This window comes from Triticum urartu, chromosome 2A (genome assembly GCF_056163025.1).
Source record: "Triticum urartu cultivar PI428250 chromosome 2A, HENAU_Tu73, whole genome shotgun sequence".
Lineage (NCBI taxonomy): Eukaryota > Viridiplantae > Streptophyta > Magnoliopsida > Poales > Poaceae > Triticum > Triticum urartu.
The window spans coordinates 15,503,476-15,527,738 of record NC_141874.1 but is presented as its reverse complement, the minus strand read 5'-3'; the positions used below and the strand labels follow the sequence as shown (position 1 = coordinate 15,527,738).

Here is a 24,263-nt window from a genome sequence, read left to right as displayed (position 1 = left end):
GTGTGGAGGTACTCAAGGTCGATGTACCCAATTGTGCCTCTAACGGTGACATCCAACCATGACACCTCACTCTCCATGCCCCAGATGACCCACAAGCCAAAATCTGAAATATGCGGCACCCAACTGACATCGAAAAGGATGTTACTTGACTTGATGTCACGGTAGATGAACAGAGGGTTGGCATGGTGTAGACCAAGAATTTGGTTACCGAGGAGGACATTTTTCTCGTGGGTGACTGGGAAATGCGGATACCACGGTAACCCAGAAATTCTGAGAAAAATTTCGGATGAAATTTGAATTCAAATTTTTTGGACCAAAGACTAAAAAATTCGATTTTTTGACTGCATGCCTACTGTATTTATAGCATATCAGCATGCTTACACAACACATACAACAACAGACTATACTTCATAGACCAACAGCATGGACGCTCCGATTGATGTCATCCGTGATGCCTGTGGCTTGTCCTCCTCCTCCTGATGAACGGTCAACAGGGATGGGCGCACTGCCACTGCCATGACCTCTGCCTCCGGATCTGCTTGGTTGGCCATGAAGGAACACATCCCCTCTGCCCTGACCGACGACCTCTGCCTCCGGATCTGCTTGGTTGGCCATGAAGGAACACATCCCCTCTGCCCTGACCGACGACCTCTGCCTCCGGATCTGCTTGGTTGGCCATGAAGGAACACATCCCCTCTGCCCTGACCGACGACCTCTGCCTCCGGATCTGCTTGGTTGGCCATGAAGGAACACATCCCCTCTGCCCTGACCGACGGTGATGGACGCATGACCCGCGCCACGGACGCCGGCGACGATAGCCATCCCTACAGTTCGCAGCTCACCATCTCCATCGCCATCACCCCGCCCCATCCCCCTTGCAACACCAGCCATGACAGGGAGCGCCCCAGGAGGCCGTGGAGGAGCTAAAGCACGGCCGAACGGGAGCCAAGGGGTGGATTGGGCGCCGCCGCCAAGTTTTTGTGGGAAACGATTTGGGGAGAAGAGGACGAGAGAGACTGGCGTTTTCGGTTTCTAGGGTTCGCGTTTGGGTGTGTGAGTAGCGAGACGCAGCGTGGCAGCCGTGGCTTCTCGGGCTCTCGCTGGGCCGGACAAAAAATAAAAAAAAGGCCGAATTTATTTGCACGAGAGGCCCATTTACCGGAGGGCAGCGAGAAACGCGGTAACCGCTCGGTTACACGTTTTCTCGAGCGGTACCCAAAACCGTGGTGTAGACTACAATGTACCCTCTCCTTAAACCGGGTAGTTTAGTCTATTTTACGTGAAAAAAATTAAAAAGATAACCCAGTCAATTTCATTTCTTATGAGACTGACAAGACAACCTGACCAAAAAACAGTTCAAGAGGAACTCTACCTCCAGGTTTTCAGCCGCAGCCAACTCTGCTTTATGGAATTATGGTTTCACCATACAATACTAGAACTCAGCAAAGAAACAAGGCGAAAGCAGGCCGAACTGCCAACATCAATCCATGCGCAGTGCATCCTACAGCAGAATTCTAAACTACAGCAACATATGTATTTGGACATCATCATTTTTCTTTCCTGAAGAAACTGCTTGCACGGAGAGGAAGAAAGACCTTCAGCCGTTCTCTAACCTCTGCACCAGTGGCCCCAGCCACGACTCCGATGCAACATTTCACTCACATCTATTTCCAAATAAATTAAACATAGGTTTGGCTCTTTCGGATTGGGTCAGCATCACAGTGTACAATTGGGTCCAGGCTCTGAAATTCCGGGAAAAAAAAATCCGACCACCGAACTAGAGAGCTAATCAAATACTCAATCAACAAATCCAGGTCCTCTGTTCCTAAATATAAGTCCGTATGTAATCCGTGTTGAAATCTCTAAAATGACTTATACTTAGGAACGGAGGGAGTAGTTCAAAATCAAAAGTACCAACTTTATACCAGATATAGTCTTATTTTTATCTAAAATCCTACCTTTCCAAAATAAAAGAGAGATAACAAAACTACCACTTTCAGGAATGAATGGCTTTGAAAGAGAAGCTACACGAATAAAGTAGGCTACTGTACCCATGAACAGCCCCAGGGTAAAAAAAAACAAGATATATTACAAAAAGAAAGTGATGAAAAAACAGAGTCAGTGCTTACCATCAACCCCATGTTCCTTTCCTAAGAAGCCACTGGGAAAATCAAAGGAGGGTTGGTTGTGAAGAAGCAAACTATAGTGGGATCGATCCGGTCATAAACCACCCGAGCTAACAAGCGCCCGTAGATTTACCAAAAGTGGGCATTACCTATGTGCAGTAATGGGATGCTCATCGGGTGATTGAAGCAGATGACGGTCACCTGTGACCCGTTGTGGAGCCTGCTCCAGTGCAATGCACAGTTCCAAAGGACGCCTTCAAAGATCGGTGTCAACGCCTCTCCTCCAACACCTCAGCTGGTGCATGAACATGATTCAATGCATCAACGTGAATAGAATTCAATCAGTTTGTGGTGTACCGGATCGGACCGGGAGCCTGCTGATGACGCGTGGTGAGTAACTCGTCAACTGAAGCTGGCTCGTCTCTGCTGATTATCAATTTGTGTGCCATCTCGAGGTTGGCAACCATGTCTGATATGGCTGGGTGGTCCTTCATGTGCAACTTGAATAAAAAATATCGACATTCAAAAATAAAATGAGAATATATAGGACGGGGTCTACACAATGACTGGCTTTTTTTTGCAGGGATACACTATGAATGGCTTTGAAAGAGAAGCTACACAAACAAAGTGGGACTACTGTGACCATGTGCAACTCAATCAAGTCTAAAAAACAAAAGTGAGGTGGTGACCATCAAGCGGGTGTGTTCCTTTCCTAATAAACTGCGAGCAACAACAAGCATTATAATGCACCTTCATCAGTGTATTAAGAGAACCACCTTCCGAGGACGCCTTCAACGACGATTGTTGTCAACGCCCCTCCTCCAACACCTCAGATTCCTAATTAAGAGACCTCAAAGTGAGTAGTGAGCCCCCTTCATCACCGTATGAACATGGTTGAATTTATGTGAACAGAGTTCAATTATTAGTTTGTAGCGTACCAGCTCGGAATGGTAGCCTGCCGATGACGAGCTCCTGGAGTGTGGTGAGTCCGATGGGAGGTCAACTTGTTCGACGAAGGGCCACAAACATGGCTCGTCAACTGAACCAGCCTCGTCTCGGCACATCAACTCGTGCGCCATCTCGAGGTTGGCAACAATGTCTGATATGGCCGGCCGGTCCTTCGCATCCAACTTCCCGCAGCTGCATGCAATCTGCGCCACACGTTTCATCGCCTGCAGCTGCCAAGGCGTTGGCTCCGGTACAGGTCGCTTGTCCAACAACTCCTCAATATTACCGACTTCAATGATGGGGAGTGCGAAGTCTGTCAAAGGTCCATATGCCCGATCGTTCAATTGAGAATATGCACTTTTCCCTGTCAGAACCTCGAGCATCACCACGCCCAGGCTGTACACGTCACTCGCCGGCTTCAGAAGACCATAAAAGTGGTACTCAGGGGCGAGGTACCCAAATGTTCCTACAACCCGGTGGACTTTCAACTCCGACTCCTCACTTGCCATGTCCCAGACGACCGACAAGCCAAAGTCTGACACACGCGGCACCCAATTGGCGTCAAAAAGGATGTTAGCCGATTTGATGTCCCGGTGGATGATCGGCGGGTTGGCATGACAGTGTAAGTGCTCGATGGCGCGTGACACGCCGAGGAGCACAGCGATGCGCATCTTCCAGGACCCCCTCACCGGCGACATCGTGGAGGAGCCGTGATCAGAATGCATGTGGTCGAAGAGCGTACCGTTCTCCATGTACTCGTAGACAGTGAACCTCTGTAGCTCTTCCGACTCTTCGGGTTCTTCTGGCTCCTTTTTCCACCAGGTCAGCTGGCGCTTTTTCTTCTTTTGTGGGGTGGATAGCAGACACTTGTCCTTGCTCACAGTCACACACGATCCAAGGAGGCTGATGATGTGTTTGTGCCGGAGCCGTGATAGGATGTCGAGCTCCGTGCAAAACTCCTCCTCTAAATATTGCGACTGTGAGTTGTTTAAGCTCTTGATGGCCACCTCTCGCCCATCGTAAAGCCTGCCCATGTACACCTTTCCGGACCCGCCTTCACCGATCACGGTGTTAGGGGCGAAGTTATTGGTGGCAGCCACGATCTCCGCCAACGTGAATTCCTGGGTTCCATGTGGCAGTACCTCCTGAGCAAGCTGTGTAGATTCCTGAAAAAGAGACCACAAGAAATGAGATCATAAATGAGCAGTGAGAGCGTGTGCTCCGTAACTCTGTATCAATTTCTGTATTGTCTTGTCAGGGAGCCGCACGATCAATTTACCTGCAGCTGCAACGACTGTGGAAATGGAGACGGTTCATCTCTGGTGGAGCCATCTTGAACAAGGACATTGTAGATCCGTTCAAGGCGGCGTGTTATGCCGATGTGGCTGATCACGGGGAAGAGGATGAGGTAGGAGTCGATCTTGCTCTGCACCTCCCTGAACTTTTCGGCTGTCCTGCTGGCCATGACGAACTGGTATGCCGCGCTCCGCCCTTGGCACGACACGACGAGCTCGTGGGTGTCCCGGAGCGTGTCACCCAGCCCGGCCAGCGGCTGCGCCGCCTCTGGCTCCTGCACGTGCGGCAGCAGCTGCGCGATCATGAGGACACGACGAGCAAGTTGCTCACACTCACTCTTGTTCTGACGAGCCGTCATCGCGGCCTGCACAATCATGGAGATGAGGCCGCCGACATCCGCGCCGACCAGCTGCGCCACTGTCGCCGCCTGACCCAGCCCTGTCCACAGCGCCATGGCAACCGCGTGTAAGGGCGAGATTCAGACTAAATAGATGGCTCCTGTTTTCTGCTCCCTGTTGCCCTGAAACTTCTGCAAGGGAGACATAATAGATCAGTACAGTAAGCAGCAAGCACACCGGCCGCGCGCACGCACACAGCCCTCAGATGTTGGCGTCGTCTTCCCCTCTGCCTCCTCACGCGGCTGCCTCCCCCCTCAGATCCTCGCCACCGCCGCGCCCCCAAAACCCGCCCCACCGCACCGGACCGCCGCGCCCCGAAATCCGCCGGACCGTCACGCCCCAAGATCCGTCGGACCGCCGTGCCCCCGAAATCCACCGGACCGCCGTGACCCCAAATTCGCCGAACCACCCGCGGCACCAAAATCCGCCGGGATATAGGAGATTCGAGAGGAGAGAGAACCGGGAAGGCCGGGGAGAAGAGAGGGGATCGGAAGCTGACCTCTGTTCGCCAGCCGCCGCCACAAGTCGCCCGCGAGAGTGAGGAGGAGAGGTAGCGTCCGTCAGTCCGTCTCCGTGGGTCAAGCAAGCAGCTTTGTGGTCGCGGTTTGCGGGGCGGCGGCGGCGGCTTCGCGGAAACTCCCCGGAGGGAGGGCGCGACGGCGGCTTCCCGGAAACTCCCCGGGATGGAGGCTCCCGCGCGGATACCGGTGACCGACCGACCACGACCACGGTCACGCGGCTGCCGGGGCGCACCATCATCAGTCATCCCAAGGATTCTTCCTTGCCTTATCCGAAAATTCTACAGTATTTCACACTTCCTTCATATCAGATTTTTTTATCACAAACGATAAATGTCAAACATGTGCCGCGAAGCACTTCTACAGCTAAAATTATCATTCAAAACGAAAAAACAAACAAAAAAATGAAAGTTAACATAGAAAAACATTGTCATGCTTGACAACTAAAGTTGTTGTCATCGCGTCACCAAATTTATCATAAAAACGTCTGTAGTTGTCAAGTGTTTGTGTCACACGTGTACATGAAGCACTTGTCACGGTCTTTTTTATTTAGTAAAAGAGAGACTACTATCTCTTATCAGGGTCTCTTGTTTCTGATGGAATGGAACCCCGACGGATGCCCTTTTCCTCTTAAAAAAAAGAGGCTATCATCTTCGATTTTTTTCTCCTTTCACTATTACTCCCTTCAAAATTACTTTTGTTAGATTTATCTCGATATGTATGCATCTAGACACGTGATGGAGGAACTATTATTATTTAAAAATAATTTAAGCTTTCATGTTTCACTTTTCTTTTCCCACCACCTCTTGGTCTAACCTTCGCCGTAAAGTAATCAACCACCTTAATCTATTTTATCTCCTGAACCAATTTCATTTTAATTTATTTACTAAACTTCTCATAGCCAAATCGCATGTAAGATTTGATAAACATTTATTTATATAATCACATAATATGAATTGGTACATCACAAGCTAACGTACTAGGATATTTATATCCCGTTGTAAACACACACGGTACTATGGTACTATCCTAGTCAGTATAGAAAATCATGTGTCTTGAGACAGACTACAAGCATGAAAATATAAGTTGGGTAAATACAGACCGGGAGCCACGACGACCCGACCAGTCGCCATTTTTGCTACTAATCTTGCAATATAAAACGAAGGCCAGCACTTCGGGGGACAAAATATGGGCATAAAGTCTAGAGTTTAGTACCAACATCTACTACTACCATCAGTAACAAGATCGGCCTTATTACAGACATGCAGAAAAAGAGACCCCCAGGAAGGCCTCTTTAGGATGAAACTAGAACTTAGTTGAAGCAACCCCAGCCTCCATCCCTGCGATGCTTTGTAGGTCGCACTTGCTACTCGTTCGCCAGTAATTTTGTGTCGGGCTCCTTTATCTGCAAAACGGACCAGTCGAAAATTCAAGCACACATCATTTTCTTCAGAGTCATGGGATCACAAATCAATCTCCTATTAAAACACATATCATTTCTACATTTCCACAAAGATCAAAACATACCAGAAATCCCCACCATGACCAATTTCCTATCATGTTTTGGGAATGTTTTGATACAACTAGAGAAGCACTCATCTAAATTCACAGGGGTAGAGTCCAAATCAAAAGCACATTTCAAAAGATCCCAAACCGGTCAAGCAGTAGAGCATTGAAAAATAAATGATCTATAGATTCGTCACACACAAAATGCACACCCTCCGTCGAAAAGTGCGCGGTATTAAAGAGGCTGGCAATGGTGAAAGGGTAAGAGTGCATATAATCCATGGACTCAACATTAGTCATAAAGAACTCATATACTTGTTGCAAAAATCTATTAGTTATCAAAACAAAGTATTACACGCATGCTCCTAGGGGGATAGATTGGTAGGAAAAGACCATCGCTTGTCCCCGACCGCCACTCATAAGGAAGACAATCAATAAATAAATCATGCTCCGACTTCATCACATAACGGTTCATCATACGTGCATGATACGGAAATCACAAACTTTAGAACAAGTATTTCTCAAATTCACAACCACTCAACTAGCATGAATCTAATATCACTATCTTCATATCTCAAAACAAATATCAAGCATCAAACTTATCTTAGTATTCAACGCACTTATAAGAAAGTTTTCACTCATCTTGGATGCCTATCATGTTAGGACTAATATCACAATTAAAGAAAATTACCATGCTGTTTTGTAGGACTTTCAAAATAATATAAGTGAAGCATGAGAGAACAATGATTCTATAAAACAAACCACCGCCGTGCTCTAAAAGATATGAGTGAAGCACTAGAGCAAAAACTATATAGCTCAAAAGATATAAGTGAAGCACATAGAATATTCTAATAAATTCCGAATCATGTGTCTCTCTCAAAAGGTGTGTACAGTAAGGATGATTGTGGTAAACTAAAAGCAAAGACTCAAATCATACAAGACGTTCCAAGCAAAACACTTATCATGTGGTGAATAAAAATATAGCTCCAAGTAAAGTTACCGATGGACGAAGACGAAAGGGGGATGCCTTCCGGGGCATCCCCAAGCTTTGGCTTTTTGGTGTCCTTGGATTTACCTTGGGGTGCCTTGGAAATCCCCAAGCTTAGGCTCTTGCCAATCCTTGTTCCATAATCCATCAAATCTTTACCCAAAACTTGAAAACTTCACAACACAAAACTTAACAGAAAATCTCGTGAGCTCCGTTAGCGAAAGAAAACAAAACACCACTTCAACATACTGTGTTGAACTCATTCTTTATTTATATTGGTGTTAAACTTACTGTATTCCAACTTCTCTATGGTTTATAAACTATTTTCCTAAGCATAGACTCATCAAGATAAGCAAACAACACACGAAAAATAGAATCTGTCAAAAACAGAACAGTCTGTAGTAATCTGTAACTAACGCAAACTTCTGGAACTCAGAAAAATCTACCAAAATAGGACGGCCTAAATAATTTGTTTATTGATCTATTGGAATTGGAATCAGTATGTTATCACGTTCTGGTGATTTTAAACAATTGTTTTCGTGAACAGAAAGTTTCTGGAATTTTCAGCAAGATCAAATAACTATCATCCAAGAAGATCCTATAGGTTTCACTTGGCACAAACACTAATTAAAACATAAAAACACACCTAACCAGAAGCTAGATCAAAGAATTTATTCCTAAACAGGAGCAAAAAGCAAAAAACTAAAATAAAATTGGGTTGCCTCCCAACAAGCGCTTTTCTTTAAAGCCTTTTTAGCTAGGCATTGAGATTTCAATGATGCTCACATGAAAGACAAGAGTTGAAGCACAAAAGGAGCATCATAAAGCATGTGACAAACACATCTAAGTCTAACATACTTCCTGTGCATAGGCATTTTCTAAGCAAACAAATTATCATAGCAAGCAAACAAATTATCATAGCAAGCAAAAATTAGCATATGTAAGGAAGAAGAAAGAGACGGTAGCAATCTCAACATGACGAGAGGTAATTTAGTAAGATGAAAATTTCTACAACCATATTTTCCTCTCTCAAAATAATTACATGTGGGATAATATTCAAATTCAACAATATAGCTATCACATAACATATTCTCAACGCGATCCACATGCATGCAAAGTTGATACTCTTGCAAAATAGTGGGATTAACATTAACTAAAGTCATGACCTCTCCAAACCCACTTGTATCAAAAACTTCATAAGATTGAACATTCTCTAAATATGTGGGATCTAAAGTCGAAACTCTTCCAAACCCACTTTCAATATTATTGCAAACACTATTATCAATCTCATATTCATCATGGGGCTTAGATAAATTTTCAAGATCATAAGAAGAATCAACCCAATCATGATCATTGCAACACGTAGTAGACATAGAAAAACTAGCATCCCCAAGCTTAGGGTTTGGCATATTATAAACACAATTGACATTAATAGAATTTATACTATCATCATTGCAATCATGCTTTTTATTCAAAGATCCATCATGAATCACTCCATAAAGTACTTCATCACAATTTTCAGATTCACGAATTTCAAGCAAAACTTCATAAAGATAGTCTAGTGCACAAAACTCACTAGCAATTGGTTCATCATAATTGGATCTTTTAAAAAGATTAGCAAGCAGATGAGGATCCATAGATCTTAGGTTCTCTGTTTGGCAATAAATAAACAACTATTCCAACCAAACGAGCAAACGAGCCAAGTGAGACATCAAAGCAAACGAAAAGACGAACAGAAGAAGGGCGAATAAAGTGGCAAGGGTGAAATGGGGGAGAGGAAAACGAGAGGCAAATGACAAATAATGTAATGCGAGGGATAAGAGTTTGTGATGGGTACTTGGTATGTCTTGACTTGTGCGTAGACTCCCCGGCAACGGCGCCAGAAATCCTTCTTGCTACCTCTTGAGCACTGCATTGGTTTTCCCTTGAAGAGGAAAGGGTGATGCAGTAAAGTAGCGTAAGTATTTCCCTCGTTTTTTTAGAACCAAGGTGTCAATCTAGTAGGAGACCACGCTCGAGTCCCACGCACCTACACAAACAAATAAGAACCTCACAACCAACGCGATAAAGGGGTTGTCAATCCCTTCACGGTCACTTACGAGAGTGAGATCTGATAGAGATGATAAGATAATATTTTTGGTATTTTTATGATAAAGAGTAAAAGTAAATAAAGCAAAATAAACGGCGCCAGAAATAGCTCGTTGGTGGGAGATTAATATGATGGAAGATAGACCCGGGGGCCATAGGTTTCACTAGTGGCTTCTCTCAAGATAGCATAAGTATTACAGTGGGTAAACGAATTACTGTCGAGCAACTGATAGAATTGAGCGTTATGAGAATATCTAGGTATGATCATGTATATAGGCATCACGTCCGTGACAAGTAGACCGACTCCTGCCTGCATCTACTACTATTACTCCACACATCGACCGCTATCCAGCATGCATCTAGAGTATTAAGTTCATAAGAACAGAGTAATGCTTTAAGCAAGATGACATTATATAGAGGGATAAACTCATGCAATATGATATAAACCCCATCTTTTTATCCTCGATGGCAACACTACAATACGTGTCGTTTCCCCTACTGTCACTGGGATCGAGCACTGCAAGATTGAACCCAAAGCTAAGCACTTCTCCCATTGCAAGAAAGATCAATCTAGTAGGCCAAACCAAACTGATAATTCGAAGAGACTTGCAAAGATAACCAATCATACATAAAAGAATTCAGAGGAGATTAAAATATTGTTCATAGATAATCTTGATCATAAACCCACAATTCATCAGATCTCGACAAACACACCCTAAAAAGAAGAGTTACATCAAATAGATCTCCAAGAGAATCGAGGAGAACTTTGTATTGAGATCCAAAGAGAGAGAAGAAGCCATCTAGCTAATAACTATGGACCCGAAGGTCTGAGGTAAACTACTCACACATCATCGGAGAGGCTATGATGTTGATGTAGAAGCCCTCCGTGATCGATGCCCCCTCCGGCGGAGCGCCAGAAAAGGCCCCAAGATGGGATCTCACGGGTACAGAAGGTTGCGGCAGTGGAAATAGGGTTTTGGCTCCTCGTCTGATGGTTTGGGGGTACGTAGGTATATATAGGAGGAAGAAGTAGGTCGGTGGAGGTACGAGGGGCCCACAAGGGTGGAGGGTGCGCCCAGGGGGGGGGTAGGCGTGCCCTCGTGCCTCGTGGTCTCCTCATTGATTGCTTGACGTCCACACCAAGTCCTCTAATCACGTTTGTTCCGAAAATCACGTTCCCGAAGGTTTCATTCCATTTGGACTCCGTTTGATATTACTTTCCTTCGAAACACTGAAATAGGCAAAAAAAATAGCGATTTGGGCTGGGCCTCCGGTTAATAGGTTAGTCCCAAAAATAATATAAAAGTGTATAATAAAGCCCATTAAACATCAAAAACAGAACGAGAAAGCTAAATTCCTGCCGACTGTAATTTTGCAACAGATCCGCACGATTCGGTTGCTGTTAAATTCGGATCGAACCCGGTCGCCCCATGATTCCCGCTCCCGCTTCGCACGTCCCGTGATTCCCGCTCCCGTTCGGGACTTTTTTCCCCCTCTCGTTGCCCGCTTCCCCTTTTCCTTCCTGAAAAGAGTACAAACTTGGGAGGAAATGGAATCGAACCCAGTACCTCCTTGGTATCTCGCAGTGCCCCTAACCACCAGGACTAGATTGAGATTGAGACTACATTCAGATTTTGTAATTTTTGTACCTGTAAAAAACGAGGCGTGAATAATAAAATGTCCTTTTCCCCTTTTTTACACCGAATTTTCCTTCTTTTTCCTACTGTTTTTTCTTCATTTTAATAGTCAAATGGCTCGGATGCTCTGTTAGTATTTTTAGGTTGAGGCATTTTTAACCCTAAATTTCTTGGGTTTAGTAGGAAGAACACTTACAAGAAAACAAATGCATAATATTGGGTATAAAAGCTATCAGTTCATCATGATTTTTTGCTACATTTCTCCATTGTATCATTCACAAGGTACATACACTTTGTTGTACCTCCTTGAACACTACAATGATAATGAGGACAATTTTGATGAGGCATACGAACACTATGATAACTTTTGACCCGGGAAAAATTGTTGAAGTACACCCCGCAATTTCTGTGTAAATAGCATTATAATATAGGAACCGCGGACCTGATAACTTACATACAAATACCGCGGTAACTTCGACCGCGACCCCGGGTTGGGGGGCGGGGGGGGGGGTTGAAAACATATCCCTATAACTTATGTGTGAAGAGCATGATAATTTTTGCATCACACACACGATAACTTATGTACTAATACAATGATAAATTTGGCGGGGGTGGGGGTTCTTGTAATACATCCCCGATAACTTCTGTGTGAATAGCATCGTAATTATGCACTGATAACTTGTGTGCAAGATGTTTGATAACTTTTGACTTATGAAAACAAAGTTGAAGAAACATGTCCTCGGTAATTTTTTGTGCGAATTACATGGTAATTTATGCACCGCAGACCTGAAAACTTACGTACAACCACGATGATAACTTTGACCCGATAACTCATAATTAAATAACATTATGATATATGCACAACTGACTTGATAAGTTACTTAGTCTAGGTGTGATAACTTTTGACCGGAGGGGGGGCTTGTTGAAAAACACCCTTCGGTAACTCGTGTGTGAATAGCATAGTAATACACACACACACACACACAAGAGAGTTGATAACTTAGTTAACCCAGGCTTGATAAACTTTTGACCAAAAGAAGTTGTCGAAACATACCAACATGAGACCTAGTTTTGAAGGTCTCATCGCAACGAATTTTTTATGTGAAAATGATTTTTGTATCTGAGCGACTGTTTGAGTTACAAAACATTTTTTTCTTTTTGAGTTTCGGTGGGATCCTCCCTGACATTAGCATTTTTCTTTCCCTAGGGACACACGAATGTGCTTGTGTGGAGAATGTAGAAGAAATCAGTTTTTATGCCCTGGTAAATTATGTGTAAACAACACGATAACTTACGCTCAACTGGCATGATAACTTGTGTTGCACATGCGTGGTAATTTTTTATCCGGAAAAAGTCGTTGGAACATACCAACGTGGAATCTAGTTTCGAAGATCTCGTTGCGACAAATCTTTTATGTGAAAACGATTTTGATCAAAGCGACGGTTTGAGCTATAAAGATTTTGAAAATTCGAAATAGGAAGAATTTAGAATGACATCTTAGTTTTATCATAGTGAATATATGCATGTGCACGTGGAAAGAAAAGTTGGAAGACCATCTTTTCATACCGGGTAGTTAATACGAAAACAACTTGGTAACTTATATGTCGCAGTCGTGATAACTTACGTCGCACATGCCTGGTAACTTTTTATCCGAAAAAAAGTTGTCGAAACATACCAACATGGGATCTAGTTTCGAAGGTCTCGTCGTGACGAATCTTTTATATGTAAACAGTTTTTTGATCAGAGCGACAGTTTGAGCTAGAAAACATTTTAAATTTTGAAATTTGACGGAATCTTCGCTGATGTCAGCAATTCTGTCTTACATACATGCATGCATTTTTTGAGGCATAAGTATGCAGTGCCTTCTCTCGTTTATCTACGTCAGCCACAGTTAAAAAAAGAAAGAAGGGTTGATCGATGGAATATACAAATCGTGTGGATCTGTTGCTAATGACCGCACGGTTGGACGTTGGTCACGTCCAAAACAGAATATATAATAGCATGGAATAATCAAAAATTATAGATACGTTGGAGACGTATCAGTTATCAAACGTCACAACGTAACTGGGTGATTATAAAGATGCTCTACAGGTGTCTTCGATGGTGTTTGTTGAGTTGGCATAGATCGAGATGAGGATTTGTTACTCTGAATGTCAAAGAGGTATCTCTGGGCCCTCTCGGTAATGCTCATCACTATAAGCCTTGCAATAAATGTGACTAATGAGTTAGTTGTGTGATGATGCATTACGGAATGAGTAAAGAGACTTGCCGGCAACGAGATTGAACTAGGTATGATGGTACCAACGATCGAATCTCGGGCAAGTAACATACCGATGACAATGGGGACAACATATGTTATTATGCGGTTTGACCGATAAAGATCTTAGTAGAATATGTGGGAGCCAATATGAGCATCCAAGTTCCGCTGTTGGTTATTGACCGGAGAAGTGTCTCGGTCATGTCTACATAGTTCTCGAACCCGTAGGGTCCGCACGCTTAACGTTCGATGACGATTTGTATTATGAGTTATGTGATTTGATGTACCGAAGTTTGTTCGGATTCCGGGATGAGATCACAGACATTACGAGGAGTCTCGAAATAGTCGTGACATAAAGATTGATATATTGGACCATGTTATTCGGACACCAGAAATGTTCCGGATGGTTTCGGGTAAAAACAGAGTGCCGGAGGGATTACCGGAACCCCCCGGGGAAGCAATGGGCCATCATGGGCCATAGGGGAGAGAGAGGACAACCCACATAGGGGAGGCGCCCCCCCATGGGGAGTCCGAATAGGACTAGGGGAGGGGTGCGGCCCCATTTCCCTCTCCCTCTCCCTTCCTATCCCCTTCCACCAAGTGGAATCCTACTAGGACTTGGAGTCCTAGTAGGTCTACCTCCTCCTTGGGTGCGCCCCTAGGGCCGGCTGGCCTCCCCCTCCCTCCTTTATATACCGGGGCAGGGGGCACCCTAGAACACACAAGTTGATCTTTTAGCCGTCTGTGGTGCCCCCCTCCACAGTTACACACCTCGGTCATATCGTCGTAGTGCTTAGGCGAAGCCTTGCGCCGGTAACTTCATCATCACCGTCAAGATGCCGTCGTGCTGACAGAACTCTCCCTCGGCCTCAACTGGATCAAGAGTTCGAGGGATGTCACCAAGCTGAACATGTGCATATCGCGGAGGTGTCATGCGTTCGGTACTTGATCGATTGGATCGTGAAGACGTTCGACTACATCAACTGCGTTACTAAACGCTTCCGCTTTCGGTCTACGAGGGTACGTAGACACACTCTCCCCTCTCGTTGCTATGCATCTCCTAGATAGATCTTGCGTGATCGTAGGTAATTTTTTTGAAATACTGCATTACCCAACATGCACTAGCAGGGGCTTACCCAGTGTAGCTTCGCCGAATGACCATTCCGGCAAGGAGGCATAGGAGAATGGCCAGGAGCATAAGGAACTCCATTGGCGTCGTTCTCAAGTGAATGATTTGCTGTGGTTATGTAGTGTTAGAAGGGAGAGAGGATTGGTGGAATTATTGATGTATTGCTTGAGCCTCATGGCATATATATAGGAGTACAATGATCTACTTGGAGTACAAAAACAAGCCAGAACAAATCCTACGCTATCCTATGTTTCCATAATAACAATGATACTCAACATCCCCCCGTAGTCACAACGATAGCGACGCAGACGGTGAGACTGGAGAAGAATCCGAAGGCAAGCCGATGGACACCCCCCACAGTCGTAACAGTTGATGCATCACGGAGCAGTGGTTGGGGTGGAAACCGAGGAGGTTGCTCAAGCACGGCGGTAGCCCTTTGTGCCGTTTGTCGAGGTAGCCGAGAGTGTAGGTGGTGTAGCCGTAGTCGAGGTAGCCGTGTGAAGAACGCCATAGTCGGTGTCAAGTCGTGGGTCGCCGGTGTCGAGGTAGTCGCCGTGGAGCCGTGGAAGAAGAGCAGCGACAGACTAAGGAGGCGGCGGCGGCTAGAGAAGGAGTGCGGCGGCGGTGCCCGAAGTAGGCGATAATGAACCCGACGGCGTGACGAAGACCGGCGCGGACGGTGACGTTCCTGCGCCAAGGGAGGCGGTGCGGCGCATATCACGTGGAAGTCAACGCGCGTCGATGGTGGTGGACCGCGGTCCGCAGCGTTACGGTCCGAAGGGGCGACGCAACTGCAGCGGTCAGGTTGGGGCAACGGCGGGGAAGACCTCAGGGCGGTTGCAGGGATCGCGTGCCATGCTCGCTACGGCCCGACGGGGCGACGTAGCGGTAGCGCGAGGGTCGGTGCAGCCTTGGGGACGGCCTGGAGCGGACGGCTGATACATCTCCAACATATTTATAATTTTTGATTGCTCCATGCTATATTATCTACTGTTTTGGACTATATTGGGCTTTATTTTCCACTTTTATATTATTTTTGGGACTAACTATTAACCGGAGGCCCAGCCCAGAATTGTTGTTTTTTTGCCTATTTCAGTGTTTCGGATAAACAGAATATCAAACGGAGTCCAAACGGAATAAAATCTTCGGAAACGTGATTTTCTCACCGAACATAATCCAGGAGACTTGGACCCTACTGCAAGGGATCAAAGAGGTGGTCACGAGGGTGGGGGCGCCCCCCTAGGGCGCGCCCCCTGCCTCATGGGCCTCTCGGTGCTCCACTGACGTACTCCTTCCTCCTACATATACACACTTACCCCCAAACGATCAGAACAGGAGCCAAAAACCTAATTCCACCGCCGCAACTTTCTGTATCCACGAGATCCCATCTTGGGGCCTGTTCCGGAGCTCCGCCGGAAGAGGGCCGTCATCACGGAGGGCTTCTACATCATTCTAGCCCCTCCGATGAAGTGTGAGTAGTTTACCTCAGACCTTCGGGTCCATAGTTAGTAGCTAGATGGCTTCTTCTCTCTCTTTGAATCTCAATACAAAGTTCTCCCCCTCTCTCGTGGATATCTATTCGATGTAATCTTCTTTTTGCGGTGTGTTTGTTGAGAACGATGAATTGTGGGTTTATGATCAAGTCTATCTATGAATAATATTTGAATCTTCTCTGAATTCTTTTATGCATGATTGGTTATCTTTGCAAGTCTCTTCGAATTATCCGTTTGGTTTGGCCAACTAGATTGGTAGTTCTTGCCATGGGAGAAGTACTTAGCTTTGGGTTCGATCTTGCGGTGTCCTTACCCAGTGACAGAAGGGGCAGCAAGGCACGTATTGTATCGTTGCCATTGAGGATAACAAGATGGGGTTTATTTCATATTACATGAATTTATCTCTCTACATCATGTCATCTTGCTTAAGGCATTACTCTGTTTTTAACTTAATACTCTAGATGCATGCTGGATAGCGGTCGATGAGTGGAGTAATAGTAGTAGATGCAGAATCGTTTCGATCTACTTGTCACGTACGTGATGCCTATATACATGATCATGCCTAGATATTCTCATAATTATGCACAATTCTATCAATTGCTCAACAGTAATTTGTTCACCCACCGTAGAATACTTATGCTCTTGAGAGAAGCCACTAGTGAAACCTATGGCCCCCGGGTCTATTCTCATCATATCAATCTCCATCACTTTTATATTGTTTTGCTATTTACTTTGCCTTTACTTTTTACTTTGCATCTTTATATCAAAAATACCAAAAATATTATATCTATCAGATCTCACTCTCGTAAGTGACCGTGAAGGGCTTGACAACCCCTAATCGCGTTGGTTGCGAGTAGCTATCGCTTTGTGCAGGTACGAGGGACTTGAGCGTGGGCTCCTACTGGATTGATACCTTGGTTCTCAAAAACTGAGGGAAATACTTACGCTACTCTGCTGCATCATCCCTTCCTCTTCGGGGAAAACCAACGCAAGCTCACTACGTAGCAAGAAGGATTTCTGGCGCCGTTGCCGGGGAGTCTACGCAAAAAGTCAACATACCAAGTACCCATCACAATCCCTATCTCTCGCATTACATTATTTGCCATTTGCCTCTCGTTTTCCTCTCCCCCCAATTCACCCTTGCCATTTTATTCGCCCTCTCTCTCTCTATCCTCCCTCTCTATTTGCCTCTTTTTTCGCTTGCTTTTTGTTTGCTCGTGTGTTAGATTGCTTGTTTGTCGCGATGGCTCAAGATACTACTAAATTGTGTGACTTCACCAATACCAATAATAATGATTACCTTAGCACTCCGATTGCTCCTCTTACCGATGCTGAATCTTGTGAAATTAATACTGCTTTGTTGAATCTTGTTATGAAAGATCAATTCGCCGGCCTTCCTAGTGAAGATGCCGCTACTCATCTGAATAGCTTCGTTGATTTATGTGATACGCAAAAGAAAATAGATGTCAACAATGATGTCGTTAAATTGAAGCTATTTCCTTTTTCGCTTAGAGATCGTGCTAAAGCTTGGTTTTCATCTTTGCCTAAGAATAGTATTGATTCATGGAACAAGTGCAAAGATGCTTTTATCTCTAAGTATTTTCCTCCCGCTAAGATCATCTCTCTTAGAAACGATATAATGAACTTTAAACAACTTGATCATGAACATGTTGCACAAGCTTGGGAGAGAATGAAATTAATGATACATAATTGCCCTACTCATGGTTTGAATTCGTGGATGATTATACAAAAAATTTATGCCGGATTGAATTTTGCTTCTAGAAATCTTTTAGATTCGGCCGCGGGAGGCACTTTTATGGAAATCACTTTAGGAGATGCTACTAAACTCCTAGATAATATTATGGTTAATTATTCTCAATGGCATACTGAAAGAACTTCTAATAAAAAAGTGCATGCGATAGAAGAAATTAATGTGTTGAGTGGAAAGATGGATGAACTTATGAAATTATTTGCTACTAAGAGTGTTTCTTCTGATCCTAATGATATGCCTTTGTCTACTTTGATTGAGAATAACAATGAATCTATGGATGCGAATTTTGTTGGTAGGAATAATTTTGGTAACAACGCTTATAGAGGGAATTTTAATCCTAGGCCATATCCTAGTAATCCTTCTAATAATTATGGGAATTCCTACAACAACTCTTATGGAAATTATGTCCTCTGATTTTGAATCTAATATTAAAGAATTTATTTTTTCGCAAAAGAATTTTAATGCTATGATTGAAGAAAAATTGCTTAAGATTAGTGATTTGGCTAGGAACGTTGATAGAATTGCTCTTGATGTTGATGCTTTGAAACTTAGATCTATTCCAGCTAAGCATGATATTAATGAGTCTCTAAAAGCCATGAGAATTTCAATTGATGAGTGTAAAGAAAGAACCGCTAGGATGCGTACTTCCAAAGATGCCTTTATTAAAGCGTGTTCTTCTAATTCTTATGAAAATAAAGATGAAGATCTAAAAGTTATTGATGTGTATCCTATTAAATCTTTATTTTGCAATATGAATCTTGATGAAACTGAATATGATCTTCCTTTACCTAGAAGGCGTTCTAAAAATTCGGATTGTTTAGATCTTAATAATGAAATTGATGAAAGTGGGATGGAAAGAAATAAAAATCTAGATGTTGCTAAACCCACTATATTGGATTTCAAGGAATTTAATTATTAAAATTGCTCTTTGATTGATTGTATTTCCTTGTTGCAATCCGTGCTAAATTCTCCACATGCTTATAGTCGAAATAAAGCCTTCACCGAACATATTGTTGATGCCTTGATGCAATCTTATGAAGAAAAACTTGAGTTCAAAGTTTCTATCCCTAGAAAACTCTATGATGAGTGGGAACCAACTATTAAAATTAAAATTAAAGATCATGAGTTTTATGCTTTGTGTGATTTGGGTGCTAGTGTCTCTACTATTCCCAAGACTTTGTGTGATTTACTATATTTCCGTAATTTTGATGATTGCTCTCTAAACTTGCATCTTGCGGATTCCACTATTAAGAAACCTATGGGAAGAATTAATGATGTTCTTATTGTTGCAAATAGGAATTATGTGCCCATAGATTTCATTGTTCTTTATATAGATTGCAATCCTTCTTGCCCTATTATTCTTGGTAGACCTTTCCTTAGAACGGTTGGTGCGATTATTGATATGAAGGAAGGGAATATTAGATTTCAATTTCCATTAAAAAAGGGCATGAAACACTTTCCAAGAAAGAAAATAAAATTACCATATGAAACTATCATGAGAGCCACTTATGGATTACCTACCAAAGATGGCAATACCTAGATCTATTCTTACTCGTTATGCCTAGCTAGGGGCGTTAAACGATAGCGCTTGTTGGGAGGCAACCCAATTTTATTTGTATTCCTTGCTATTTTCTCCTGTTTAGTAATAAATAAATTATTTAGCCTCTGTTTTGGTTGTGTTTTTTATGTTTAATTAGTGTTTGTGCCAAGTAGAACCGTTGGGAAGACATGGGGAAAGTCTTGTTGAACCTGCTGTAAAAAACAGAAACTTTAGAACTCACGAGAAGTGCTGTCATTTTTATTTTAAGAGTGATATTTAGTTAATTCTTTTTGCAGATGATTAATAGATAAATTACTCACATCCAGAAATTTATTTTAGAATTTTTGGAGTTCCATATTTTGCGCTAGCTACAGATTACTACAGACTGTTCTGTCTTTGACAGATTCTGTTTTTCGTGTGTTGTTTGCTTATTTTGATGAATCTATGGCTAGTAAAATAGTTTATAATCCATATAGAAGTTGGAATACAGTAGGTTTAACACCAATATAAATAAAGAATGAGTTCATTACAGTACCTTAAAGTGGTCTTTTGTTTTCTTTCACTAACGGAGCTCACGAGTTTTCTATCTTGAGTTTTGTGTTGTGAAGTTTTCAAGTTTTGGGTGAATTATTTTGATGGATCATGGAACAAGGAGTGGCAAGAGCCTAAGCTTGGGGATGCCCATGGCACCCCCAAGATAATCCAAGGACACCAAAAAGTCAAAGCTTGGGGATGCCTTGGAAGGCATCCCCTCTTTTCGTCCACTTCCATCGGTAATTTACTTGGAGCTATATTTTTATTCACCAACATGATATGTGTTTTGCTTGGAGCGTCTTGTATTATTCATGTCTTTGTTTGTTAGTATGCCACAATCATCCTTGCTGTACACACCTTTTGAGAGAGCCATACATGAATTAAAATTTGATAGAATACTCTATGTGCTTCACTTATATCTTTTGAGCTAGATAATTTTGCTCTATGTTCTTCACTTATATCTTTTGAGCTAGATAATTTTGCTCTATGTGCTTCACTTATATCCTTTGAGCTAGATAATTTTGCTCCATGTGCTTAACTTAGATCTTTTAGAGCACGGTGGTGGATTCGTTTTAAAGAAACTATTGATCTCTCATGCTTCACTTAAATTAATTTGAGAGTCTCTTAATAGCATGGTAATTTGCCTAATAATAATATGCTTGGTATTCAAGATTTGTGAAACTTTCTTTTGAGTGTGTTGAATACTAAGAAAAGATTGAAGCATGATGATTGCTTTGATATATGGAGGTGATAATGTTAAAGTCATGCTAGTTGAGTAGTTGTGAATTTAAAGAATACTTGTGTTGAAGTTTGTGATTCCCGTAGCATGCACGTATGCTGAACCGTTATGTGATGAAGTCGGAGCATGATTTATTTATTGATTGTCTTCCTTATGAGTGGCGGTCGGGGACCAGCGATGGTCTTTTCCTACCAATCTATCCCCCTAGGAGCATGCGCGTAATACTTTGCTTTGATAACTTCTAAATTTTTGCAATAAGTATATGAGTTCTTTATGACTAATGTTGAGTCCATGGATTATACACACTCTCACCCTTCCACCCTTGCTAGTCTCTCTAATACCGCGCACCTTACGCCGGTATCATACACCTACCATATACCTTCCTCAAAACAGCCACCATATATACCTACCTATTATGGCATTTCCATAGCCATTCGAAGATATATTGCCATGCAACTTTCCACCATGTTGTTCATCATGACACATCCATCATTGTCATATTGCTCAGCATGATCATGTAGTTGACATAGTATTTGTGGCAAAGCCACCGTTCATAATTCTTTCATACTTGTCACTCTTGATTCATTGCATATCCCGGTACACCGCCGGAGGCATTCATATAGAGTCATACTTTGTTTTAGTATCGAGTTGTAATCATTGAGTTGTAAATAAATAGAAGTGTGATGATCATCATTCAATAGAGCATTGTCCCAAAAAAGGCCAAAGAAAAGAAAAGAAGGCCAAAAAAATATAAATAAATAAAAAAGGGGCAATGCTACTATCTTTTTTTTCCCACACTTGTGCTTCAAAGTAGCACCATGATATAGCGAGTCTCATATTTTGTGCTTCAAAGTAGCACCATGTTCTTCATATAGAGAATCTCATATGTTGTCACTTTCATATACTAGTGGGAATTTTACGTTATAGAACTTGACTTGTATATTCCAATGATGTGCTTCCTCAAATTGCCCTAGGTCTTCGTGAGCAAGCAAGTTGGATGCACACCCACTAGTTTCTTTTGTTGAGCTTGCATACATTTATAGCTCTAGTGCATCCGTTGCATTGCAATCCCTACTCACTCACATTGATATCTATCGATGGGCATCTCCATAGCCAGTTGATACGGCTAGTTGATGTGAGACTATCTTCTCCTTTTTTGTCTTCTCCACAACCATCATTCTATTCCACCTATAGTGCTATATCCATGGCTCACGCTCATGTATTGCGTGAAGATTGAAAAAGTTTTGAAAAAGTTAGAGTATGAAACAATTGCTTGGCTTGTCATCGGGGTTGTGCATGCGTTAAATACTTTGTGTAGGGAAGATGGAGCATAGCCAGACTATATGATTTTGTAGGGATAACTTTCTTTGGCCATGTTATTTTGAGAAGACATAATTGCTTTGTTAGTATGCTTGAAGTATTATTATTTTCTATGTCAATATAAACTTATTTCTTGAATCTTTCTAATCTGAATATTCATACCACAATTAAGAAGATTTGCATTGAAATTATGCCAAGTAGCACTCCGCATAAAAAATTCTCTTTTTATCATTTACCTACTCGAGGACGAGTAGGAATTAAGCTTGGGGATGCCTGATACGTCTCCAACGTATCTATAATTTTTGATTGCTCCATGCTATATTATCTACTGTTTTGGACTATATTGGGCTTTATTTTCCACTTTTATATTATTTTTGGGACTAACCTATTAACCGGAGGCCCAGCCCAGAATTGCTGTTTTTTGCCTATTTCAGTGTTTCGGATAAACATAATATCAAACGGAGTCCAAACGGAATAAAATCTTCGGAAACGTGATTTTCTGACCGAACATGATCTAGGAGACTTGGACCCTACTGCAAGGGATCAAAGAGGTGGTCACGATGGTGGGGGGGCGCCCCCCTGCCTCGTGGGCCCCTCGGTGCTCCACCGACATGCTCCTTCCTCCTATATATACACACGTACCCCCAAACGATCAGAACAGGAGCCAAAAACCTAATTCCACCGCCGCAACTTTCTGTATCCACGAGATCCCATCTTGGGGCCTGTTCCGGAGCTCCGCCGAAAGAGGGCCGTCATCACGGAGGGCTTCTACATCATCCTAGCCCCTCCGATGAAGTGTGAGTAGTTTACCTCAGACCTTCGGGTCCATAGTTAGTAGCTAGATGGCTTCTTCTCTCTCTTTGAATCTCAATACAAAGTTCTCCCCCTCTCTCGTGGAGATCTATTTGATGTAATCTTCTTTTTGTGGTGTGTTTGTTGAGAATGATGAATTATGGGTTTATGATCAAGTCTATCTATGAATAATATTTGAATCTTCTCTGAATTCTTTTATGCATGATTTGTTATCTTTGCAAGTCTCTTCGAATTATCCATTTGGTTTGGCCAACTAGATTGGTAGTTCTTGCCATGGGAGAAGTGCTTAGCTTTGGGTTCGATCTTGCGGTGTCTTTACCCAGTGACAGAAGGGGCAGCAAGGCACGTATTGTATCGTTGCCATCGAGGATAACAAGATGGGGTTTATTTCATATTGCATGAATTTATCTCTCTACATCATGTCATCTTGCTTAAGGCGTTACTCTGTTTTTAACTTAATACTCTAGATGCATGCTGGATAGCGGTCGATGAGTGGAGTAATAGTAGTAGATGCAGAATCGTTTCGATCTACTTGTCACGGACGTGATGCCTATATACATGATCATGCCTAGATATTCTCATAATTATGCACAATTCTATCAATTTCTCAACAGTAATTTGTTCACCCACCATAGAATACTTATGCTCTTGAGAGAAGCCACTAGTGAAACCTATGGCCCCCGGGTCTATTCTCATCATATCAATCTCCATCACTTTTATATTGTTTTGCTATTTACTTTGCCTTTACTTTTTTACTTTGCATCTTTATATCAAAAATACCGAAAATATTATATCTATCAGATCTCACTCTCGTAAGTGACCGTGAAGGGCTTGACAACCCCTAATCGCGTTGGTTGCGAGTAGCTATCGCTTTGTGTAGGTACGAGGGACTTGAGCGTGGGCTCCTACTGGATTGATACCTTGGTTCTAAAAAACTGAGGGAAATACTTACGCTACTCTGCTGCATCATCCCTTCCTCTTCGGGGAAAACCAACGCAAGATGAAGACGTAGCAACGGCCTCGGTGCGGCGGTTGACCGCGGGCCGTGGCACTACGACCCGAAGGGGCGACGCAGTAGTAGCGCGCGAGGTGGTGCAACCACGGGAACAGCCTCGGGGTGGCGGCGGAGATCACTTGCCGTGGCACTACGGCCTGAAGGGGC

The 24,263-nt window shown here is 43.1% G+C and overlaps 1 protein-coding gene across 1 annotated transcript; it reads right to left on the bottom strand.

The window, feature by feature from the left end:
* Positions 1-2,641: 2,641 nt before the first annotated feature.
* LOC125535076 (protein CYTOSOLIC ABA RECEPTOR KINASE 2) lies at positions 2,642-5,561 on the bottom strand. The gene is made up of 4 exons (XM_048698132.2): positions 5,268-5,561; positions 4,354-4,899; positions 3,065-4,240; positions 2,642-2,963 (listed from the first exon to the last, which is right to left on the bottom strand). The coding sequence occupies exons 2-4, from the start codon at positions 4,822-4,824 to the stop codon at positions 2,934-2,936; spliced, it is 1,677 nt and encodes a 558-aa protein (XP_048554089.1). The 5' UTR covers positions 4,825-4,899; positions 5,268-5,561; the 3' UTR covers positions 2,642-2,933.
* Positions 5,562-24,263: the final 18,702 nt, after the last annotated feature.